Genomic DNA, 21,333 nt, shown 5'->3' with positions numbered 1-21,333 from the left:
TGTTTTTGCATGCTTGATAGAGTCTGTACATGAGTGTGACAGAGTATAAGCCTGTGAGAAGACGTGCTTGGGTGGGAATTTGGAAGGAGTAGATGTGTGTGTCTGAGAATGTGTGTATAAGAAAGGGTCTGCATGAGTGTCTGAGTATGGAAGAATGCATGTGTATGTGTGCTTGTGTGTGTGAGAGAGAGGGTGTATAGTGTATTGGGGTGACCTGCAGTGTGATATGAACCCAAGGTCCTGGTTGAGGCCATTCTCATGTACCAAACCTGGCTATCAGTACCCATGTTCAGTAACCATTACACTATACACATAAGCACACATGCACACACACCCTTAACATACTCACACAATCACAAAGACCCTTTCTCATACACACACTCTTTCTCAGACTCACATACATACACCCCCCAACCCTCACACTCATGCACACACCCTCCCACAAACTTATACTCCATCACACTCACACACACACACACTCTCTCACAGGCTTATACTCCATCACACTCACTCACACACACTCTCTCACAGGCTTATACTCCATCACACTCCCTCACACACACTCTCTCACAGGCTTATACTCCATCACACTCTCTCACAGGCTTATACTCCATCATACTCACACACACACTCTCTCACAGGCTTATACTCCATCACACTCACACACACACACACACTCTCTCACAGGCTTATACTCCATCATACTCACACACACACTCTCACACAGGCTTATACTCCATCACACTCACACACACACACTCTCTCAGCCATATACTCCATCACACTCACACACACACTCTCTCACAGGCTTATACTCCATCACACTCACACACACACTCTACCAAGCATGCACACATTTTTTTAGATTAGATTACTTGCACTGTGGAAACAGGCCCTTCGGCCCAACAAGTCCACACCTGTGCAAACTCTCTCTCTCTCTCTGTTTGTCTCTCTCACTGCCCCCCATGTGCGCACATATAATTCTGTGGGTGAATTTGCATTTGCAGAATTGTATTTGCAGATATATTCTGTTTTGCTCAAAAAGCACACAACCTTCAGGCAGTCAATCCATAAAACATTTCATATGAATTGGAACTACTTTGGAAATAGAACTAGTCTGACCCAAGGTTGGGATACAGACAGACTCTAACCTCACACCTTTAATGCATTGTCTGAACTGAGATGTCACTTTTTTTTAAATAAAACCTGAAGTTATTTTGAGAATGTGAGTTAAAAAAAGTTCTGGGGTTTACATATTAATGAAGCAATACCTGCAACCCATTCTAAAAAATGAAAGACTTAACAGCAATCCAGGTTTGTTCAATATATCATTTTAATTGCGTGGCACTGTGATCTTAAGCTATAAATTCTGTGTCTTATGATCCTGCCCCACTAAGCAGCCCTCTGGAAGCTAGTACTTCCAAATAAACCTGTTGGACTATAACCTGGCATTGTGTCCAACCCAGTCCAACACTAGCAGCCGCACATTAGAATGGAAGGGTGGGCAATCCAACCCTTGTCAGCAGGGACGGGGAAGAGGAAATGGTTGAATGTGACATGCAGATAAAAAAGATTCAGCAAGAATTTTAGGGTAATGTGCAAGTAGGAATCCTGTGGAATTATGTCTTAACTACACTCTGTATAATGTTACTTTCAATCGAGCATAGCATCAGGTAGGGTATCAATTTACATATTTGGCAAACTCTCCTTGTTACCATTACACAATTCTTCTATAGTTACTTCTCTTCTGAGCTTCCCTTCTGTCTCACCCTAAGTCACCATTACTCCATTCCACATATTGTCCCTCCCTCTGATGCTGCACTGAAATCACATTGCATGGTCTCCCACTCAAACTCATGATTTCTTGGCCTTCCAGAATTTTTCCCTGCTTTCAGTTCTCCCACACCATTGCGGAGTTGTAAGGAAAATGTGGTGGCTGTTGATTTTATCTTCACTCCATGTGGCATTTTAATTCTGATCAAACTCCTTCTTTGCCGACAGGATGGGGAATTGACCATGAGGAAGAAGGCCACATCGGCTAAACGGAAGTCCTCTGCTGAGGAGCAAAACACCAACCAAGTCCACCCTCTTCGAGCCGAGCTCTATGATCAACGCAAAACCATGCTCAACACCGATATGCTGAACATCATTAAAAGAAGCCCTAGTTTCATCAGGACTGGACAAAGCTCAGCTAAAATAGTCTCTGCAGAGCAGGTAAAGTTCATGGCTAATTGAGCAAGTAATTTATGATCTGATTCTAGTGGTGTTTATGTGGTTATGAAAGACAGTGCTATTGGGGTAATTTCAACTTGCAATGTAGTTATATCCTTTTGAAATAACAAAACCAAAACTACACACACCTCCAGTTGGTAGTCTCACCAGTGCCCTGCACAACTGCAGCTAAACATCCCAACTTTTAGATTCCACTCCTCTTGCAATAAATGTGATTTTTCTTCCTAATCACTTGCTATATCTGCATATCATTTGTGAATCATCTAGCCATCCATTCATCCACTTTCAACCCTCCCAGCACTGAAACAGTAAAGGTTAACATGGACTGTGAAGATCCCTCAACTGTTTCTAATCAAACCCTGCCATGGTTAGTACTGTGGTCAGGGAGCCAATGAGAACAAAGAAAATATACAGCTCAGGAACAGGTCCTTCAGCCCAGCCAATCCAAATCTACTGTCTAAACCTATCACCCAATTCCTAAGCATCTGTATCCCTCTGCTGCCTACCTACTCATGCATCTGTCCAGATGCACCTTAAATGAATCTACCATGCCTGCCTCTACTACCTCTGTTGGCAATGTGTTCCAGGCACCTACCACCCTCTGTGTAAAGTATTTTCTGCATGGATCCCACTTAAACTTTTCTCCTCTCACCTTGAATGCGTGACCTCTCATTATTGAATCCCTCACCCTGGGAAAAAGCTTATCTCTGTCCACTCTGACTATACCCTTCATGATTTTTTAGACCTCAATCAGGTCCCCCTCAATCTCCTCTTGTCCAATGAAAACAATCCTAGCCTATTCAACCTCTCTTCATAGCTAGCACCTTCTATACCAGGCAACATCCTCGTACACCTTCTCTGCACCTTCTCCAAAGCATCCACATCCTTTTGGTAATGTGGCGACCAGAACTGAACAGAGTAATATAACTGCGGCCGAACCAACATCGTGTACAATTTTAACATGACCCGCCAACTCTTATACTCAATACCCCGTCCAATGGAGGCAAGCACAACATATGCCTTCTTGACCACTCTATCCACCTATTCAGCCACCTTCAGGGGACAATGGACCTGAACTCCAAGATTTTTCTACTAATCAACTTTTCACAAGGCTCTTCCTTTTACTGCATAACTCACTCTCGAGTTAGACTTCCCAAAATGCAGCACCTCACATTTGCTTGGATTGTACTCCATCTGCCACTTTTCTGCCCAACTCTCCAGTCTATATATATTCTGCTGTATTCTATGACAGTACCCTATGCTTTCTGCTACTCCATCAATCTTCATGTCATCTGCAAACGTACTGATCAGATCAACAACACCCTCTTCCTGGTCGTTTATGTATATCACAAACAACAGTGGCCCCTGCACTGATCAATGTTGCTAGATTTTTGCAGAGCTTTCCCAGTGTTTAGCAGCACACAGACTGCCAGAATGAACAGATATATAGCTCGTGTAATTTCCTGTGGTAAATTGTGAAATGATGCACTTGAGCAGCAACGGCATGGATAAGCAACTTAATGTAAAGAACTTTATTCTGAGAGGTGGAGGGGCATAGGGGAGTATATGCAGAAAGCTTTGAAGGGTCAGGCTACATTAATAAGGTGATCACGAAACCTGCGATACTTGGCATTGTCAATAAAATCAAATGCAACACAATATCAAGCCAGTGGTGTAATGTGAAACCTGTGTTTGTGCAGGTTTCCTCCAGGTGCTCTGGTTTCCTCCCACAGTGCAAAGATGTGCGGGTTAGTTGGATTGGTCATACTAAATTGCCCAGTGTCCAGGAATGAGTTGAAAATGTGTTGCTGGTTAGAGCACAGCAGGTTAGGCAGCATCCAAGGAATAGGAAATTCGACGTTTCGGGCATAAGCCCTTCATCAGGAATGAGGAGAGTGTGCCAGGCAGGCTAAGATAAAAGGTAGGGAGGAGGGACTTGGGGGAGGGACGATGGAGATGTGATAGGTGGAAGGAGGTCAAGGTGAGGGTGATAGGCCAGAGTGGGGTGGGGGCAGAGAGGTTAGGAAGAAGATTGCAGGTTAGGAGGGCGGTGCTGAGTTGAGGGAACCGACTGAGACAAGGTGGGGGGGGGGGGGGGGGGGGGAGGGGGAATGAATGATTACCTAGAGGGATAGGATAGGGGGCTGAGTGGGATGCTTTTCAGAGGGTGAGTTTGGACTCGATGGGCTGAATGGCCTGCTTCCACACTGTACAGATTCGATGATCTATTGTATGACTTGAAACTGGAAGAGAATTGCACTGGAACCTTCAAGGGCAATTGGGCAGGAAGTTGAAGATGATAAATTTTCAGATTAATAGGGACCATGTTGACAGGGAACATGAAGTGAGACAGCTCATTCAAATGACCGGGTAGGAGCAAGTTACTGCAGAGGTTGGAATCCGCACTGGAAACGAAAGTGCTAGGGGGTCACAGCGGGTCAGGCAGCATCCATGGAAGGAATTTTCACAAGGAATAAAGGGATATGGGGAAGAGTACGGGTAAGTGGCGTTCAAATGCCCATCAGCCATGATTGAATGGTGGAGTGGACTCAATTGGCCAAATGGCCTTACTTCCACTCCTATGTCTTATGGTCTTATGGAAAGAATGCAGGCTAAAGTTGATGACTCTTCATCAGACTGACATGATGTATGGAGGGGGGCAGCATTTATGCAATAGTGGGGGAGGGGAGTAGGGAGTAGGTGGGGGAGAAATAATGTTGATAGTTCAGATTAAGTGATCGGACTGTAAGAATGGCAGAACTGCCAGACTGGAAAGAACAGACAGTCCCACTGCAATGGGGGAGAAGGAGAGAGAGGACATGGTGACAAAGAATGTAACAAGTAAAGCAAAAAGAAAGGGAAGAAATGGAAGTGGGTTCAGAATCCAAAAGTGTTGAACTGATGTTAAGCTCAGAAGGTTATAAAGTGGCGAGTCTAAAGGTGAGATGTTGCTCCTCCAGTTTTCGTTGGAGCGAATTGTTCTGCCTTTCTCACATTCTGATTATTTAGTCTGAAGTATCAACACCACTTCTCCCTAAGAAATCCACATCCCCACCACCCCCAACCCCTTTCACCTGACCTGCTGTGAAATCCTGCATTTTTTGTTTTCAGTCATTCGTAGAATAGACTCATAGAATCCCTACAGTGTGGAAACAGGCCCTTCGGCCCAACAAGTCCACATCGACCCACTGAAGAGTAACCTACCCGGATCCATTCCCCCTACCCTCTTCCTTTACATTTACCCCGACTAATGCATCTAACCTACACATACCTGAGCACTCATGGCAACTCATCTAACCTGCACATCTTTGGATCGTGAGAGGAAACTGGAGCACCCGGAGGAAACCAATGCAGACAGGGGGAGAATGTGCAAACTCCACACATTCACATGACTAGTCTGTAAATGATGGATGAATGATGTTCTTGTCTATAAAACACAATGATCTCATGAGAAAAGCTTTCACTAAACTGTGAAAACAAACAAAATCCTGAAGCTGATATGGTATTGTTTAGAAATAGACAATGCTCCCACCTCAAAGCACCATCAAATACTCAGAATTTTTCTCGTAAATGTGATAGGCAGAGTGCAGCGCTGTCTGACTGCTTCCATCAATATTACTTAGATGAATCAATGCATAAGTAAGTTGAATAGTGGGGCACAGTGGCACAGTGGTTAGCACTGCTGCCTCACACTGCTAGGGATCTGGGTTCAATTCCCACCTCAGGCGACTATCTGTATGGAGTTTGCACATTCTCCCTGTGTCTGGGTGCTCTGGTTTCCTCCCACAGTCCAAAAATGTGCAGGTTAGGTGAATTGGCCATGCTAAATTGCCCGCAGTGTTAGGGGAATGGGTTATGGGTTGGTGTGGACCTGTTGGGCCGAAGGGACTGTTTCTACACTGTAAGTAATCTAATCTAATAACTATTAAGGGAACATTATGAGTTAGATATAGCATAAACCCTCAGTAACAATCAGTGAGAGACAGAACAAAACTTTTTCTCTTTCCATTCAAATTCCTTTATACAAAGCATAGTGTGGGGTTCGATACAGAGTAAAGCCCCTCTACACTCACCCCATCAAACACTTCCAGGACAGAGACAGCACGGGGTTCGATACATAGTAAAATGTTCCTCATCCCTTTTAAACTGAAAGTAAAGATCTCTCAAAATTGACCCCAACAAGAACACCCATGACAGGCACAGTACGGGATTAAATAGAGTGAAATTCTCTCTACATTGTTCCCATCAACCACTCCGAGTACAGCTACGGCACAATGCAGAGTCAAGCTCCCTTTTAACTGACCCCATCAAACACTCTCAGGGTTACAAAAATACTTGCAGATGCTGAGAACATCTGGAGTTCAACAGCACACCATGGGACAAGGAAAGGATGCAAACAATTTACAGAGAGGTATTGATAGACTAAGTAAATAGACATAACATTGGCAAATGGAGTACAATGTGAGAAAATGTGAAGTTGTTTACTTTAAAATGGTGAATAAAATAACTGTTATTTAAGTGGAGACAGACAGGATATTCTGTGGCTACAAATGGGAATCCAGGATAGTGTGTTGCCTCCTGGGTGCCAGGGTCCAGGATGTCTCAGAACAGCTGCAGAACATTCTCAAGGGGGAGGGTGAGCAGCCAGTGGTCATTGTGCACATCGACACAAATGACATAGGGATAAGGTCCTGCAAAGCAATTGTAGAGAGCTAAGAGTAAAGTTTAAAATCAGGCCCTTGTCAACAATAATCGCTGGATTTCTTTCAGTGCCATGTGCTAATGAGGGTAAGAACAGGAGGATAAGGCAGATGAATGTATGGCAAAAGCATTGGTGCAAGGGGCAGGGAGTCAGATTTTTAAATAATTGGGATCTTTCCTGGGGCAGAGGTGACCTGTTCAAGAGGGCTGGGTTGCATCTGAACTGGAGGGGAGCAAATACGATGGCAGTCAGGTTTGCTAGTGCTACAAGGGAGGGTTTAGACTAGATTAGTGGGGGGAGGGGTTGTGGGGGTGGGTGCAGGGGGAAGTGGGATCCTCAATAGTAGGGAGGCAAGTGCAAGGCTTGAAGGAGGTACAGTAATCAGAAATAGTAAGTTGAAGAGACAGGTCAGGCTGGAACACGACAGGGAGCAAGGAATGCCTGTCAGATTAAATTGCATTTATTTCAATGCAAGAGTGCTGATAGGTAAGGTTGATGATCGCAGGGTACATGAGACTAAGATATTATAGCCATTACAGAAATGTGGCTAAGGGGGGGACAGAACTGGCAGCTTCATGTACTGGGCACAAGCGCTTTAGATAGGGCAGAGATGATAGAAAGAGGGGAGGGGGAGTTGCATTTCTGATTGAGGCGAGTATCACAGCAGTAGTCAGAAATGAAATAACTGAAGGGTCATCCAGTGAGGCTTTGTGGGTGGAGCTAAGAAATAAGAAGGGGATGGTGACGTTTGTTGAGGTTGTACTGTAGGCCCCCAAATAGTCAATGGGAATTAGAGGAACAAATATGCAGGGAGATCGGAAGACGTGCAGGAGCAATAGTGTTATCTTTGTAGGGAACTTTACTTTCCCCAATATAGACTGGGACTATATTAAGGGTTTTGATGGGGTGGAATTTGTTAAGTGTATTCAGGAAAGTTTCCTCAAACAGTATATCGAGGACCCTATTGGGAAGGGGCAAAACTCAACCTTGTCTTGGGAAATAGGGCAGGACAGGTGACGGAGGTGACAGTGGGGGAGCACTTTGGAACCAGTTCTATAAATTTTAAAATAGTTATGGACAGGGACCAAACTGGTCCACAGGTTCACGTTCTAAATTGGGGCAAAGTGAATTTTGATGGAATTAAACAGGAGCTTGCAGGAGTTGACTGGAGTAGCTTGTTTGCAGGCATAGGGATGTCTAGCAAGTGGAAGGCCTTTAAGAGTGAGATAGCTAGAGTTCAAGGTCTATATGTTCCTGTGAAGGTACAGGGCAAGATTGGCAGGAATAAGGAACCCTGGATGACAACAGATTTTCAGGCTTTGACCAGGAAAAGGGAGGCCTGGCTCAAATACAGGCTGCTGGCATCAACTTCCCCAACACGTTCCACCATGACCTTAAATTCACCTGAACCATCTCGGACACCTCCCTCTCCTTCCTGGGCCTCTCTATCTCCATCAACGGTGACCAACTCAACACAGACATCTTCCACAAACCCACTGATTCCCACAGCTACCTGGACTACACCCCCTCCCACCCTGCCTCCTGTAAAAACATTATCCCTTATTCCCAATTCCTCCGCCTCTGCCGCATCTGCTTCCAAGAGGACCAGTTCCACCACAGAATACACCAGAGGACCTCCTTCTTCATAAAGCACAATTTCCCCTCACACGTGGTAAATGATAATGCCCTCCAGCACATCTGTTTCACTTCCTGCACCTCCTCCCTCAGACTCTACCCCTCCAACCTGCAACAAGGACACAGTCCCCCCGTTCCTCACCTTCCACCCCACTAACCTCTGTATACATTACATCATCCTCCGCCATTTCCGCCACCTACAAACAGATCCCATCATCAGAGATATATTTTCTTCCCCACCCCTCTTAATGTTCCATAAAGACCACTCCCTCCATGACTACCTGGTCAGGTCCACGCCCTCCCCCACCAACCCACCGTCCCCTCCCAGCACCTTCCCCTGCCACCGCAGGAATTGCAAAACCTGCGCCCACACCTCCTCCCTCACCTCCATCCAAGGCCCCAAAGGAGCCTTCCACATCCATCAGAGATTTGACTGCACTTCCACACATGTCATTTACTGTATCTGTTGCTCCCAATGCAGTCTCCTCTACACTGGGGAGACAGGATGCCTACTTACAGAGTGCATCAGAGAACATCTCCGGGGCACACGGATGAAGCAACCCCACTGCCCCATGGGCAAACATTTTAACTCCACGTCCCACTCCGCCAAGGACATGCAAGTCCTGAGCCTCCTCCATCGCCAAACCCTAACTACCCTATGCCTGGAGGAAGAATACCTTGGGACCCTGCAACCACACAGGATCAATGCGGATTTCACCAGTTTCCTCATTTCCCCTCCTCCTATCTTATCCCAGTTCCAACCTTCCAACTTGGCACCGTCCTCTTGACCTCTCCAACCCATCACCATCACTCCAACCTTCATCTGCCTATCACACTCTCAGCTACCTTGCGTCCCAGCACCACCCCTCTCCCAGTTATCTCTCCACCCCTTTGGCTCACAAGCTTCAATCCTGATGACGGGCTTTTGCCCAAAACGTCAATTCTCCTGCTCCTCGGATGCTGCCTGACCTGCTGTGCTTTTCCAGCACCACAATGTCAACTGCTGGGATCAACGCAATCCTTGGAGGTATACAGAGTAGAAAGGGGCTTATGGAAGAAGGAAATCAGGAGGGCGAGAAAGGGGCACGATAGCCTTGGCTGAGAAGGTTAGGGTGAATCCAAAGCGGTACTTTAAGTATGTTAAAGGAAAAGGAATTACTTGAGAGAAAATAGGGCCCCTCAAGGACCAAAATGGACATGTATGTGTCGAACCACAAGAAATGGGCAAAATTCTCAATGAATATTTTCCTCTGTGTTTACAATGGAGGGAGACATGAAGACTTGGGAAGTTAGTGATGATATCTTGGGGACAGTCCATATCATGTCAGAAGAGGTGTTGGATGTATTAAAATATATGAAGGTGGATAAATCTCCTGGTCCTGACCAAATATATCCAAGAACACTGCAAGAGGCGATACTTTTGCATCATCGTTAGCCACAAGTGAGGACCTGGAAGGCTGGAGGATAGTGAATGTTGTGCTGCATAGACTTGGAACTATAGACCGGCAAGATTAACATCATTGGTGGGTAAGTTACTTCTGAGAGATAAGATATAACTGCATTTGGAAAGACAGGGTTTGATTAGGAATAGTCAGCATGACTTTGAGGATGGGAGATCATGCCTCGCAAATTTATTAGAGCTCTTTGATGAAGTGACCAGGAAGGTTGACAAGGGCAAGGCAATAGATGTTGTCTCTATGTATTTCAGAAAGGCCTTTGATAAGATTTCATTTGGAACCTACTCTGGAAGCCTAGATTGCATGAAATCCAGGGACAGTTGACAAATTGGAAACACAATTGGCTTGATGGTAGGAAGCAGGTGACTATAGTGGAAGAATGCTTATTGGGCTGGAGACCTGTGGACAAGTCAAGTGCCTTAGGAGTCGGTGCTGGGTCCATTTCTGTTTGTTATCGATATCAATGATTTGGATGAGAATGTACAAGGCATGATTAGTAAGTTTGCTGATGACACTAAATAGCCGGTACCATGGACAGTGAGGAAGGTTATCAGGAATTGCAGCAGGACCTTGATCAGGTGGGCAAGTGGGCTGAGGAATGACAAATGGAATTTAATACAGATGGAAATGTGAGGTGTTGCATTTTGGAAAGTCAAATCGAGGTAGAAGTTTCATGGTGAGTGGTAGGGCCTTAAGGAGTGTAGTGTAACAGAGGGACCTTGGAGTTCAGGTTCACAGTTCTCTGAAAGTGGAGCCACAGGTAGGCAGGGCAATGAAGAAGGTTTTGGTACAGTGTCCTTCATCAGTGAGGGCACTGAGTATAGATGTTGAGAAGTTATGTTGCAGTTGTACAGGATGTTGGTGAGGCCGCACTTGGAGTATTGTGTTCGGTTTTGGTCACCTTTTTATGAGAAGGACATTATTAAACTGGAAAGAGTGCAGAAGAAATTTGCAATAATATGCCTGGACTCAATGGTCCGAGTTCTAGCGAGAAGTCAGGCAAGCTAGGATGTTTCTCTTTAGAGTGAAGGAGATTGAGGGGGGAGTAAAAAGTGAGGTCTGCAGATGCTGGAGATCAGAGCTGAAAATGTGTTGCTGGTTAAAGCACAGCAGGTTAGGCAGCATCCAAGGAACAGGAAATTTGACGTTTCGGGCCAGAGCCCTTCATCAGGATTGAGGGGGGACCCTTATGGGATCATGGGAACATTGGATAGGGTGAATGCACTCAGTCATGTTCCCAGGGTTGGGGAATCGAGGACTAGAGGGCATCAGTTTAAGGTTAGAGGGGAAAGAATAAAAGGGATCCTAAGGGACAGAGGGTGGTACACATATGGAATGAGCTGCCAGTGGAGTTGGTTGTGATGGCTACTTTAACAACATTTAAAAGGCATTTTGATAAATACATGGATAGGAAAGGATCAGTAGGATATGGGCAAAGTGCAGGGAAATGGGGTGAGCGCGGACAAGCATTTTGGATGGCATGGACCAGTTTGGACCAAAGAGCCTGTCTCCATGCTGTAGGACTCTCTGACTCTAAGGAGAAAAACTGCAGCACAAAAGGGATTGGGTGGTACTTCTACACACAGGTGTAGCAGGTAATCAGAAAGGCGAATGAAATGTTGGTCTTTATTTCAAGATGGTTTTGGTATTAGAGTAGGGAAGTCTTATTGCAACTGTACAAAGTGCCGGTGACACCACATCTAAAGATAAAGACCCATAGTCATGTAGACCAAAGGTCCACGCTCTCATTAGAGTGTGCCATCATAGAAAAATCATAGAATCCCTACAGTTCGGATTGAGACCGTTCGAGGAGGTCCAGTCGGCTGGACCAGACTCCCCAGTCAGTGCCCATTTCAATTCCCCCAACCAATCCTTTTCTAACATGACCATCCTTGGCCTCCTCCATTGCCAAAACAAACCACGGTGCCTATTGGAGGAACAACACCTCATCTTCCGCCTGGGCACCCTACAGCCCGGAGGACTCAACATTGAATTCTCCAATTTCAAATAATCACCTTCCCCATCCCCCGACTCCCTTCCCAGACTGTCCCCCTCACTGCCACTGCTTCCTGCCACCAACCGGATCCATTCCTCCCATTGACCAATCAGGTCGTACCCTCCACCTGTCTTCACCTATCCCCACCTCACCACCCTGCCCAACCCCTATCCCCTTTATCTGCAACCCCCCTCAACCCACCCCCAGTCCTGAAGGGTTACACCCAAAACATCGACTTCTTCACCTCCTGATGCTGTCTGGCTGGTTATATTCTTTCAGCTTCTTGCCTGTCTATTTTAGATTCCAGCATCTGCAGTTTTTTTGTCTCTATCCAAGCATTACAAATGGCTGTCCAGCCAACTGATCTCCAAACACACCTCGAGTACAGTGAGCCATTTTGGTGCTCTTATTTGAGGAAGATTATAATTCTGTTGGAGGCGGTTCATAGAAGATCACTAGATGATGCCTGGTAATGGAGACATTACCTTATAAGCAAAGTTTAAATAGGTTGGAGAGCTACTCACTAGTATTTAGAAGAATGAGAGGTGATCTCATTGAAATAATGAGGATTTTTAAGGGGGTTAACAAGGTTAAATGCTGAGAAGCTGTCTCTCCTCATGAGACAGTCTCGGACATAAATTCAGAATAAAGGGGCACTGATTTCAGACAGATGTGAAGAGGAATTTCTTGCCACTGGAGGTGAGGACCCCCTATGGAGGTCTTGCTATGCGGGAGTCCTCCCGCATTCTCTTGGGGATCTGGGGTGGAGGGTGTTGCATGCAGCGATCCCCCGCAACCACAGGTTGCATTGGATCACGGACTCCCAGCCCAACTGCTTGTTCTGTGGTGCTGTGGAGTCTGTGTACCATGTATATATTGGATGCAAGTGTCTGCACTCCCTTTTTGATTTTCTCAAAAGCCTTCTCCTCGGTTTTTGGCTGCACTTCAGTCCCACGCCCCTGATCTTTGGGTACGCGGTACGGAGAGGGGAGGATAGGTCAGAGGATCTCATCATGGGTCCGCTCCTGGGCCTGGCCAAACAGGTCATAAACTGGTCCAGGCAGTGGGCCATGGAGGGGATCGTTAGAGCCGATTGCCTGCCCCTCTGCCGCAGTTATGTCAGAGCCCGGGTGTCTCTGGAGAAGGAGCACGTGGTGTCCACCAACACCCTCGAGATTTTTAGGGAAAGGTGGGCACCGCAGGGAGTGGACTGCATTAATTCCCTCCCCAACTCTATTCTGATCTAATCCCTGCCCTCCCCTTCACACAGCATTGCCGCCTGAGAAGGGCACTGCTTGTCACTGGCCACTCAAGTGTTTCCTCTCTTCCTGGTGCTGGAATATAAGTTAAGATTTACACACTTCTTTTTCACTGTGTCCGACACCTGTACACACATGACATGGGTATTAAAAAAAAAAGAGGAATTTCTTCTCTCAGAGGGTTGAGAGTCTTTGCAACTGCTGACTACAGAAAGCTGCAAAGGCAGAATCCTTGCGTATATTTAACACTGAGACAGACAGCTTATCAGTAGGAGAATCAAGGATTAATGGGAAAGGGACAGGAAGATTGGATCAGCCATCACAGTGCAGGTTCGAGGGGCCGAATGGCCAACTCCTTTTCCTAATTGTTATGGTCATATGAGAATGTTTGTTATTTGTAAGTAAGCAGGCTTTACAAAGATATTAGACAGAAGGAGGTAGTTGATTTTGAGAAATTGATTGATCCTCATTCAAATGAACAGAATTAAAATGCTGAATCAAATTTTCTCCATTAGAAAACCATGACCAGAACTTAATTTATTCAACCGTTTATTTGCTTCAGGACCAGTTCAGGAAATGGATCCGTGACAACATCAGGAAAAAGGAGTGCATCTATTTTTGCGAGAGACAGACTGCTGGGTAAGACAGAGAAGTGAATTATTGGGTTGCCTGTATCTGGAACAAATGGATCACAAGCTTCATGACCAATACAAAATTCCAGTTTCCATTTTGATGTTCAGTTTAGGGTGACTTGAAAAGTGAATTGACTCATTTCCAGTGTGGTCACAGATGAACAATATAATTAATTAATCCCGCACATAGATCAAACCACCCAAAACAAAATTTCAGCCTTTCTCTTGCATTCAGCAATTTCCATGAGCTTGCTGAGATATCACTGCACTGATGCAGTGACAACTGACGGTGTAGCACCATTTGCAACTCCACAAACTTGAAATGCTCATTGGCATCTATGTTCTCCTCTTACGTCCCACCTGAGACAGCTGGAAAATGGAAGGATCCAAAATAATCTGGTCATTTCTGGAGCCACATTCGCAATAAATAACTGAGAGCAGCTGGGCCGTCAATAAAACCAAATTTGCTCATAATGCAGTTGTAAAATAAGGTTCCTCTAAATCCTGACGATGTTACTTATCAGAGGATAAAAGGAGACACCAGTTGGGAATGAGAGAGACTCCATGTTTGAGAATCTACTATGTACAAAGATGGTGGAGTACAAAAGGAGTTGAAAAGTCTGATTTACTGACCTCAGGGCCAGCACATGTACAGACCTCCATAGCTGAGATACTGTCGATGAGTATCCCAGTTGGCTTTAAGCTTAAGCTAATGCAAATGCCCTGTTCCATCTCTTCCGTGGATAAGCCTTATCCCCTTTCAGTGGTTCTGGTGGACCAGACATCTCTGGCATCTGGGAGTGCTCAAGGATACATGAGTCATGGTAGCTGGCACCCACCTGCATGGTCCTCTCACCACAGAACCACATAAGCGAAATGCACACTGATGGGGTGGAAAGCTTTTGGATTCACAGATTCCCCCAATGGTTGCTTGTTGAGGAATTCCCATCCTAAGGGCATTGTGGGTCAACCTACTGCACATGGTCTGCAGCTTTTCTTGAGGACAGCTCACTACCACCTTCTCAAGAACAACTAGGGGTGGACAGTAAATGCTGGCCAGACAGTGGCGTCCATGTACCACAAAAGAGTAGAAAAAATCCAGCTTTATTTATTCTCTCAGGCCGATTAGCCTTTTGCATGCTGGTGTGGAACTAATTTAGTTTGTTTCAACCCCTGCTTTGATTCGATGGTGTGTCAAGACTTACGAGATTCTGCACAGCCCTCAGAATGATGCTGGGAATTACTCTGGTGCATAAAATTTCAAAGTTATCTATTATCTTGGGAATAACAGGCACACGTTGACCACAAACACAGTTGGAAGTCATCTCCCAGCCAGTATGCACACAGGAATGTCCATGTCTCCTTTGAGAAACACTGATGGTAAACACTCTAGTACTCTAACAGCTGAAAGTAGAGACTCCCTTACCATAAGACTATAAGACTTAGAAATTAGGCCATTAAGCCCATCGAGTCTGCTCCGACATTCAATCAACGCTGTGCCCCCGGGTCCTAAACCAATGGAAACATCTTCCCAACATCTGCTCTGTCCAGGTCATTCAGAATTCTGTTTGTTTCAGTTAGATTCCCCCCCTCATCCTTCTAAACTCCATCGAGTAGACAGTCCTCAAGCGTTCCTCACATGTTAAGCTTTTCATTCCTGGGACCAATCTCATGAATCTCCTCTGAACACACTCCAAGGGCAGTCCATCCTTCCTGGGATATGGGGCCCAAGGCTGCTCACTGTACTCCAAATGTGGTCTGACCAGAGCCTTTACAGACCCTCAGAACTACATCTCTGCTTTTACATTCAAATCCTCTTCAAATAAATGAGGAGAAAGTGGGGACTGCAGATGCTGGAGATCAGATTCGAGAGTGTGTTGCTAGAAAAGCACAGCAGGTCAGGCAGAATCCGACATTTTGGGCATAAGCCCTTCATCAGGAATGAGGCTTGTGGGCCGGGGGCTGAGAGATGTGTGGGAGGGGGCATGGGGTTGGGGGGAAAGTAGCTGACCTGGTGTGCCTCTCCAAACAGGAAGGCAAAAACCTTCCTTACTACTGACTCAACCTGCAAGTTTACCTTGTGAGAATCCTGGACTACAACTCTCAAGTCTCTTTGCACTGCTGACCTCTGAATTATTTCCCCATTTAGACCCCACACTTTTCCACATTGTACTCCATCTGTCACTTCTTTGCCCTCTATCCTAACCTGTCCAATCCTTCTGCAGCATCCCCTCTTCCTCAATGCTACCTGTCCCTCTACATATCCTTGTATCGTCTGCAAACTTCTCCAGAATGCCCTCAGTTCCTTCATCCAGATGGTTAATGTATAAAAAATTATGGTCTCAACACTGAGCCTTACAGACCACCACTTGTCACCAGCTGCCATCCTGAGAAGGACCCTTTAATCCCCACACTCTGCTCTCTACCAGACAGCCATGGGCAAATCACTGTAATTTTGCCTTTTCTACACATCTGTTCTATCACCAGATACATAGAAAATTGAATATTGAGTATTACCTGCCCTTGATGCTGTGCCACCCTGTGAAATGAATCTGAAACCCCCCCATCTAACCTACACTGTTCCATCCTTGTCCATATGCTGATCCAATGGCATTTAAATGTCTGGAAGTTGGCGAGTCTGCTACTGTTTCAGGCAGGGCATTCCACACCTCCACTACTCTCTGAGTAAAAAAACTATCGCTGACATCTGTCCTACATCTATCACCCCTCAATTTAGCCATCACACCCAAGGAAAAAGGTTCTCACTGTGCACCCAATCTAACCCTCTGATTATCTTATATGTCTCATTTAAGTCATCTCGTCCCTCAGCCTTTCTTCATTAGACCTTCTCTCCATACCAGGCAACATCCTAGTAAATCTCCTCTGACCCCTTTCCAAAATCTTCCACATCCTTCCAAATTAGGTGACCAGAACTGTACGCAATACTCCAACTGCGGCCGCACCAGAGTTTTGTACAGCTGCAGCATCACCTTGTGGCTTCAAAACTCGATCCCTCTACCAATAAAAGCTAACGCATCATATGCCTTCTTAACAGCCCCATCAGCCTGGTAGGTAACTTTGAGGGATCTACGTACATGGACACCGAGACCCCTCTGCTTATCTACACTGCCGAGAATCTTACCATTCACTCAGTACTCTGCATTCATGGGACCCAGCTCCTGACAACTGTTGGAGGCCTGTACATAACTGCAACTATGTTTTTTTTCACCTTTGCAGTTTCTCAATTCTACCCATACCGATTCTACACCATCTGGCCCTCCTTTGTTTCTTATTTTTGATTCAATTTAATTTCTTACCAGTAAGGCAACCCCACACCCTCTGCCCACCTGCCTATCTTTTTAATAGAATGTATAATTCGTCCCCACTCTCCAAAAGTAGAGTGCTCCCAGGAAACCTTTCATAAACCAGAAATGCCGTAAAGTCCATGGTTTATATGGGAAATAATATTGTCGTTTTTCATTAAAGTGAAAAATCCTCTTCAGATATGCGAAAACAGGCACTGATATAAGTCTTTCGTAAAAGCAAAATTGCATAAAGCGAACATTGGAAAACCAGTGCATACCTGTGTATCCTCGAACATTTAGCTCCCAATCCTGATCCCCTTTCATTTATATCTCTGTGATGCCCACCGTGTCAATTTCAATCTGATTTGGAGATGCCGGTGTTGGACTGGGGTGTACAAAATTAAAAATCACACAACACCAGGTTATAGTCCAACAGGTTTAATTGGAAGCACACTAGCTTTCGTAGTGGTGCTCTTTCATGAGGGACCTGTTGGACTATAACCTGGTGTTGTGCGATTTATAAAATTTCAATGAGCGCCTCAAGCTCATTTACCTTATTCCTTAAACTATGTGCATTCAGATATAACACCATCAGTCCTGTATTAACAGTCCCTCTTCTCATTGCCATAGAGTCAGAAGCATAAAGTCCTACAGTATGGAGAGAGGCCCTTCAACCCAAACTGGTCTATACCGACCAGAATGTCCATCCACGCTAATCCTATTTCCCTGCACTTGGCCCATATCCTTCTAAACCTTTCCTATCCATGTATTTGCCCAAATACCTTTTAAATATTGTTAAAGTACCCAACTCAACCACTTTCTGCTGGCAGCTCATTCTGTATGCGTACCACCCTCTGTGTAAAAAAGTTGCCCGTCAGGTTCCCATTTATTCTTTCTCCTCTTACCTTGAACTGATTCCCATTCGTCCTTGATTCCACAATCCTGGGAAAAAGACTGTGTGCATTCACCCTATCCATGCCTCTCATGATCTCTATAAGAGATCCAAGTAGAAGATAGGCTCAGCCTTCGGAAACACAATGAGTTTATAACACATTATGTAATTTCTCGTGACATTACATGGTGATGCAAGACATCAGGTCTGATTGAAGGATAGCTTCACATTACTGCAACTGAAACATTCAAATCCACAACATCTAAACCACTTGCACTAGCAATAAAGAATTGACCTACCGGTGTTAGCCAGAGGTCTCGTGTCGAGGAGCGTGAACACCCCATCGACTTCCAAAGTGCATGTTCAGATTCAGAGGCATCCCTCTGTGAAGTTTGTATCGCAGTTAGATCTGACATGCCTTTTGTTCCTGATCGGGAGCCTGTTTCCCTCAGTTGGAACAACTAAAATGGCTGATACGGCCACCTTCTTAGCAGTAGAGTCCGCATGTGGATTTCATAATTGTACGGGGGTATCCCTCCTTGTGTGTGCAGTGCATTTAATAACAGCCAGTTGATGAGGAAGCAGAATAGAATCAAGGAGATTTTTAGCCCAAAGAGCATTTGGAATGGGAGTCCCTACAGGAGTAAGGAAGACTCGTTGCTGCCAGGGGCTGCCAAAGTCATGGGCAACACCGAATGCATCACTGGAAATTTGGTGATTTTATCAGTGGCCAGAATACAAACTCAGGTGAGAGCAAAAAGCTAGGCTTTCTGTGCTGAGACAGGGTCTGAATGGCAGCAGACTCCTGATCGGCAGTGTCAGTTACAATAGCGTAGCCTGACTGCCAGATACCGTCCAGGAAAATATAGGAAGTGCCATCAACTTAAAAGGTGAGGTCAGGATTTTCAAATGGAAGGTCTGTCAAATCCGGACGAGGTGCAGGAAGGAAATGATTCTGAAGCAGGCCGTCATGCAGAGGGTCAGGGAGATTGTCAGGGAGTTGCTCAAGGAACATGGAGCAGTAATAAAACGAGAGATAAAGGTTCTGCAACAGCGAGACCTCACAGCGGCTCAGGCGAGATCGGGTCTGATGAGATGTGAGGAAGGCCATGACATTGTGCAACCTATACATGCTGGTGAAGGGTCAGATTCGAAGCCTCCCATACTAATCAGTGGACACCAGTAAGGATTTGGGTGCAGGTCGGGAGGCCACCAGCAACAGGATCTAATTTGGTGGAATAATAGCCGAGTCATAGAGATGTACAGCATGGAAACAGACCCTTCAGTCCAACCCATCCACGCCGACCAGATATCCCAACCTAATCTAGTCCCACCTGCCAGCACCCAGCCCATATCCCTCCAAACCCTTCCTGTTCATGTTCACTCAATCTATCCTGTCTATAATTGACATATGCTTCCTTCTTTTTCTTAACCAAATCCTCAATTTCTTTAGTTGTCCATCATTCCCTATACCTACCAGCCTTCCATTTCACCTTAACAATAATATACTTTCTCTGGATTCTTGTTATCTCATTTCTGAAGGCTTCCCATTTTTCAGCTGTCCCTTTACCTGCGAACATCTGCCCCCAATTAGCTTTTGAAAGTTCTTGCCTAATACCATCAGGATTGGCCTTTCTCCAGTTTAGAACTTCAACTTTTAGATCTGGTCTATCTTTTTCCATCACTATTTTAAAACTAATAGAATTATGGTCGCTGGCCCCAAAGTGCTCCCCCACTGACACCTCAGTCACCAGCCCTGCCTTATTTCCCAAGAATAGGTCAAGTTTTGCACCTTCTCCAGTAGGTACACCCACATACTGAATCAGAAAAGTTTCTTGTACACCCTTAACAAATTCCTTTCCATCGACACACTATGGCAGTCCCAGTCTATGTTTGGAAAGTTGAAAACCCCACCATGACCACCCTATTATTCTGATGATGGTAGCCATGTTGTTGCTTTAGGACATCAGTGGCACATTCATCTATTACACTAACATACAACTGAAAAGGTCTGTCACACAGCGGGTGCCCCATTGCTGGGTCTGTAGCCAAGACGTCTTTGAGGGCAAAAAATGACAGCATAGCCATTGTGGGCGGCACAGTGGCACAGTGGTTAGCACTGCTGCCTCACAGCGCCTGAGACCCGGGTTCAATTCCCGACTCAGGCGACTGACTATGTGGAGTTTGCACATTCTCCTCGTGTCTGCGTGGGTTTTCTCCGGGTGCTCTGGTTTCCTCCCACAGTCCAAAGATGTGCGGGTCAGGTGAATTGGCCAGGATAAATTGCCTGTAGTGTTAGGTAAGGAGTAAATGTAGGGATATGGATGGGTTGTGCTTCGGCGGGTCGGTGTGGACTTGTTGGGCCGAAGGGCCTGTTTCCACACTGTAAGTAATCTAATCTAGCTAAGTCAGACAACTGAAATTTAAGGGGAGTATTCAGACAGGAACATGGGGTTGTATATGTTGCAAGATTCGGAAGCCACTGCCTGCAAAACATTGACTGGCCACAAAATGGCCTTCGTCTGTTTGGGTGAGGTAAGGGGTGGGGTTTGCAAGATGGGGGTAATCCGCTCCTGCAAGGACCATCTTTCTCAGCTCCAGTAACTTTACACCATTTTCCATGTTTCCTTACTCATCTTCTGCCTACCCATCCACACTCAGCCTTCTTCCAGCTCCTTGGCGTTCCATCTGCTGCACATACGTCTATCCCTCTGTTACATGAGTTATTAGCTTACATGTTAAAGATTAGCTTACCTGTTAAAACCGTTTTTGGAAATTCACCCCAGCCTCAAAATAGAACTCCAAATGTGATAAATTCAAAGCCCAAGAGATAACCTTAACCGATCTCTACTTTTTCAATGAATCTCTCCTGATGAATATAGATTTAAATCAGTCCAGAAAGTCCCTCAAGGGGAAATAACATTAATCATGCACAATCGAAAGCAATAAAAGGCACAAGCAACAGTTTATTATCACCATGGATTTCCAACATGCAGACTTAAATGAAAGCATTCACAGACCTCGAGTTCTAGGGGTTAAAAAAACAAAGATTACATAAGATCACACGTAACTACCAAGGAACAAAGGTACAATCAAAACAGACCACAAAGAGTTCACAGTCAGACCAAAGAATGCAAGAACTAGTAGCCTGTCGCATGCACTCTCTCTCTCTGTTCCTTTTTCCAAATTGAAGTCTTTTTTTCCAAATTTCTGCTAATTGTTC

At 45.4% G+C, this 21,333-nt stretch overlaps 1 protein-coding gene across 1 annotated transcript in view; it reads left to right on the top strand.

The window, feature by feature from the left end:
- Positions 1 to 2,016: 2,016 nt before the first annotated feature.
- The window catches only part of trpm2 (transient receptor potential cation channel, subfamily M, member 2), a 136,105-nt gene continuing 116,788 nt past the window's right edge, over positions 2,017 to 21,333 (top strand). Inside the window, 2 exon segments of the mRNA XM_060828173.1 lie at positions 2,017 to 2,214; positions 13,844 to 13,910. Of these exon segments, the coding sequence (XP_060684156.1) occupies positions 2,017 to 2,214; positions 13,844 to 13,910 (265 nt within the window).

Source organism: Hemiscyllium ocellatum, chromosome 7 (assembly GCF_020745735.1).
Source record: "Hemiscyllium ocellatum isolate sHemOce1 chromosome 7, sHemOce1.pat.X.cur, whole genome shotgun sequence".
Classification (NCBI taxonomy): domain Eukaryota; kingdom Metazoa; phylum Chordata; class Chondrichthyes; order Orectolobiformes; family Hemiscylliidae; genus Hemiscyllium; species Hemiscyllium ocellatum.
The sequence above is the reverse complement of the archived record's forward strand: the minus strand, read 5'-3'. Positions and strand labels throughout refer to the sequence as shown.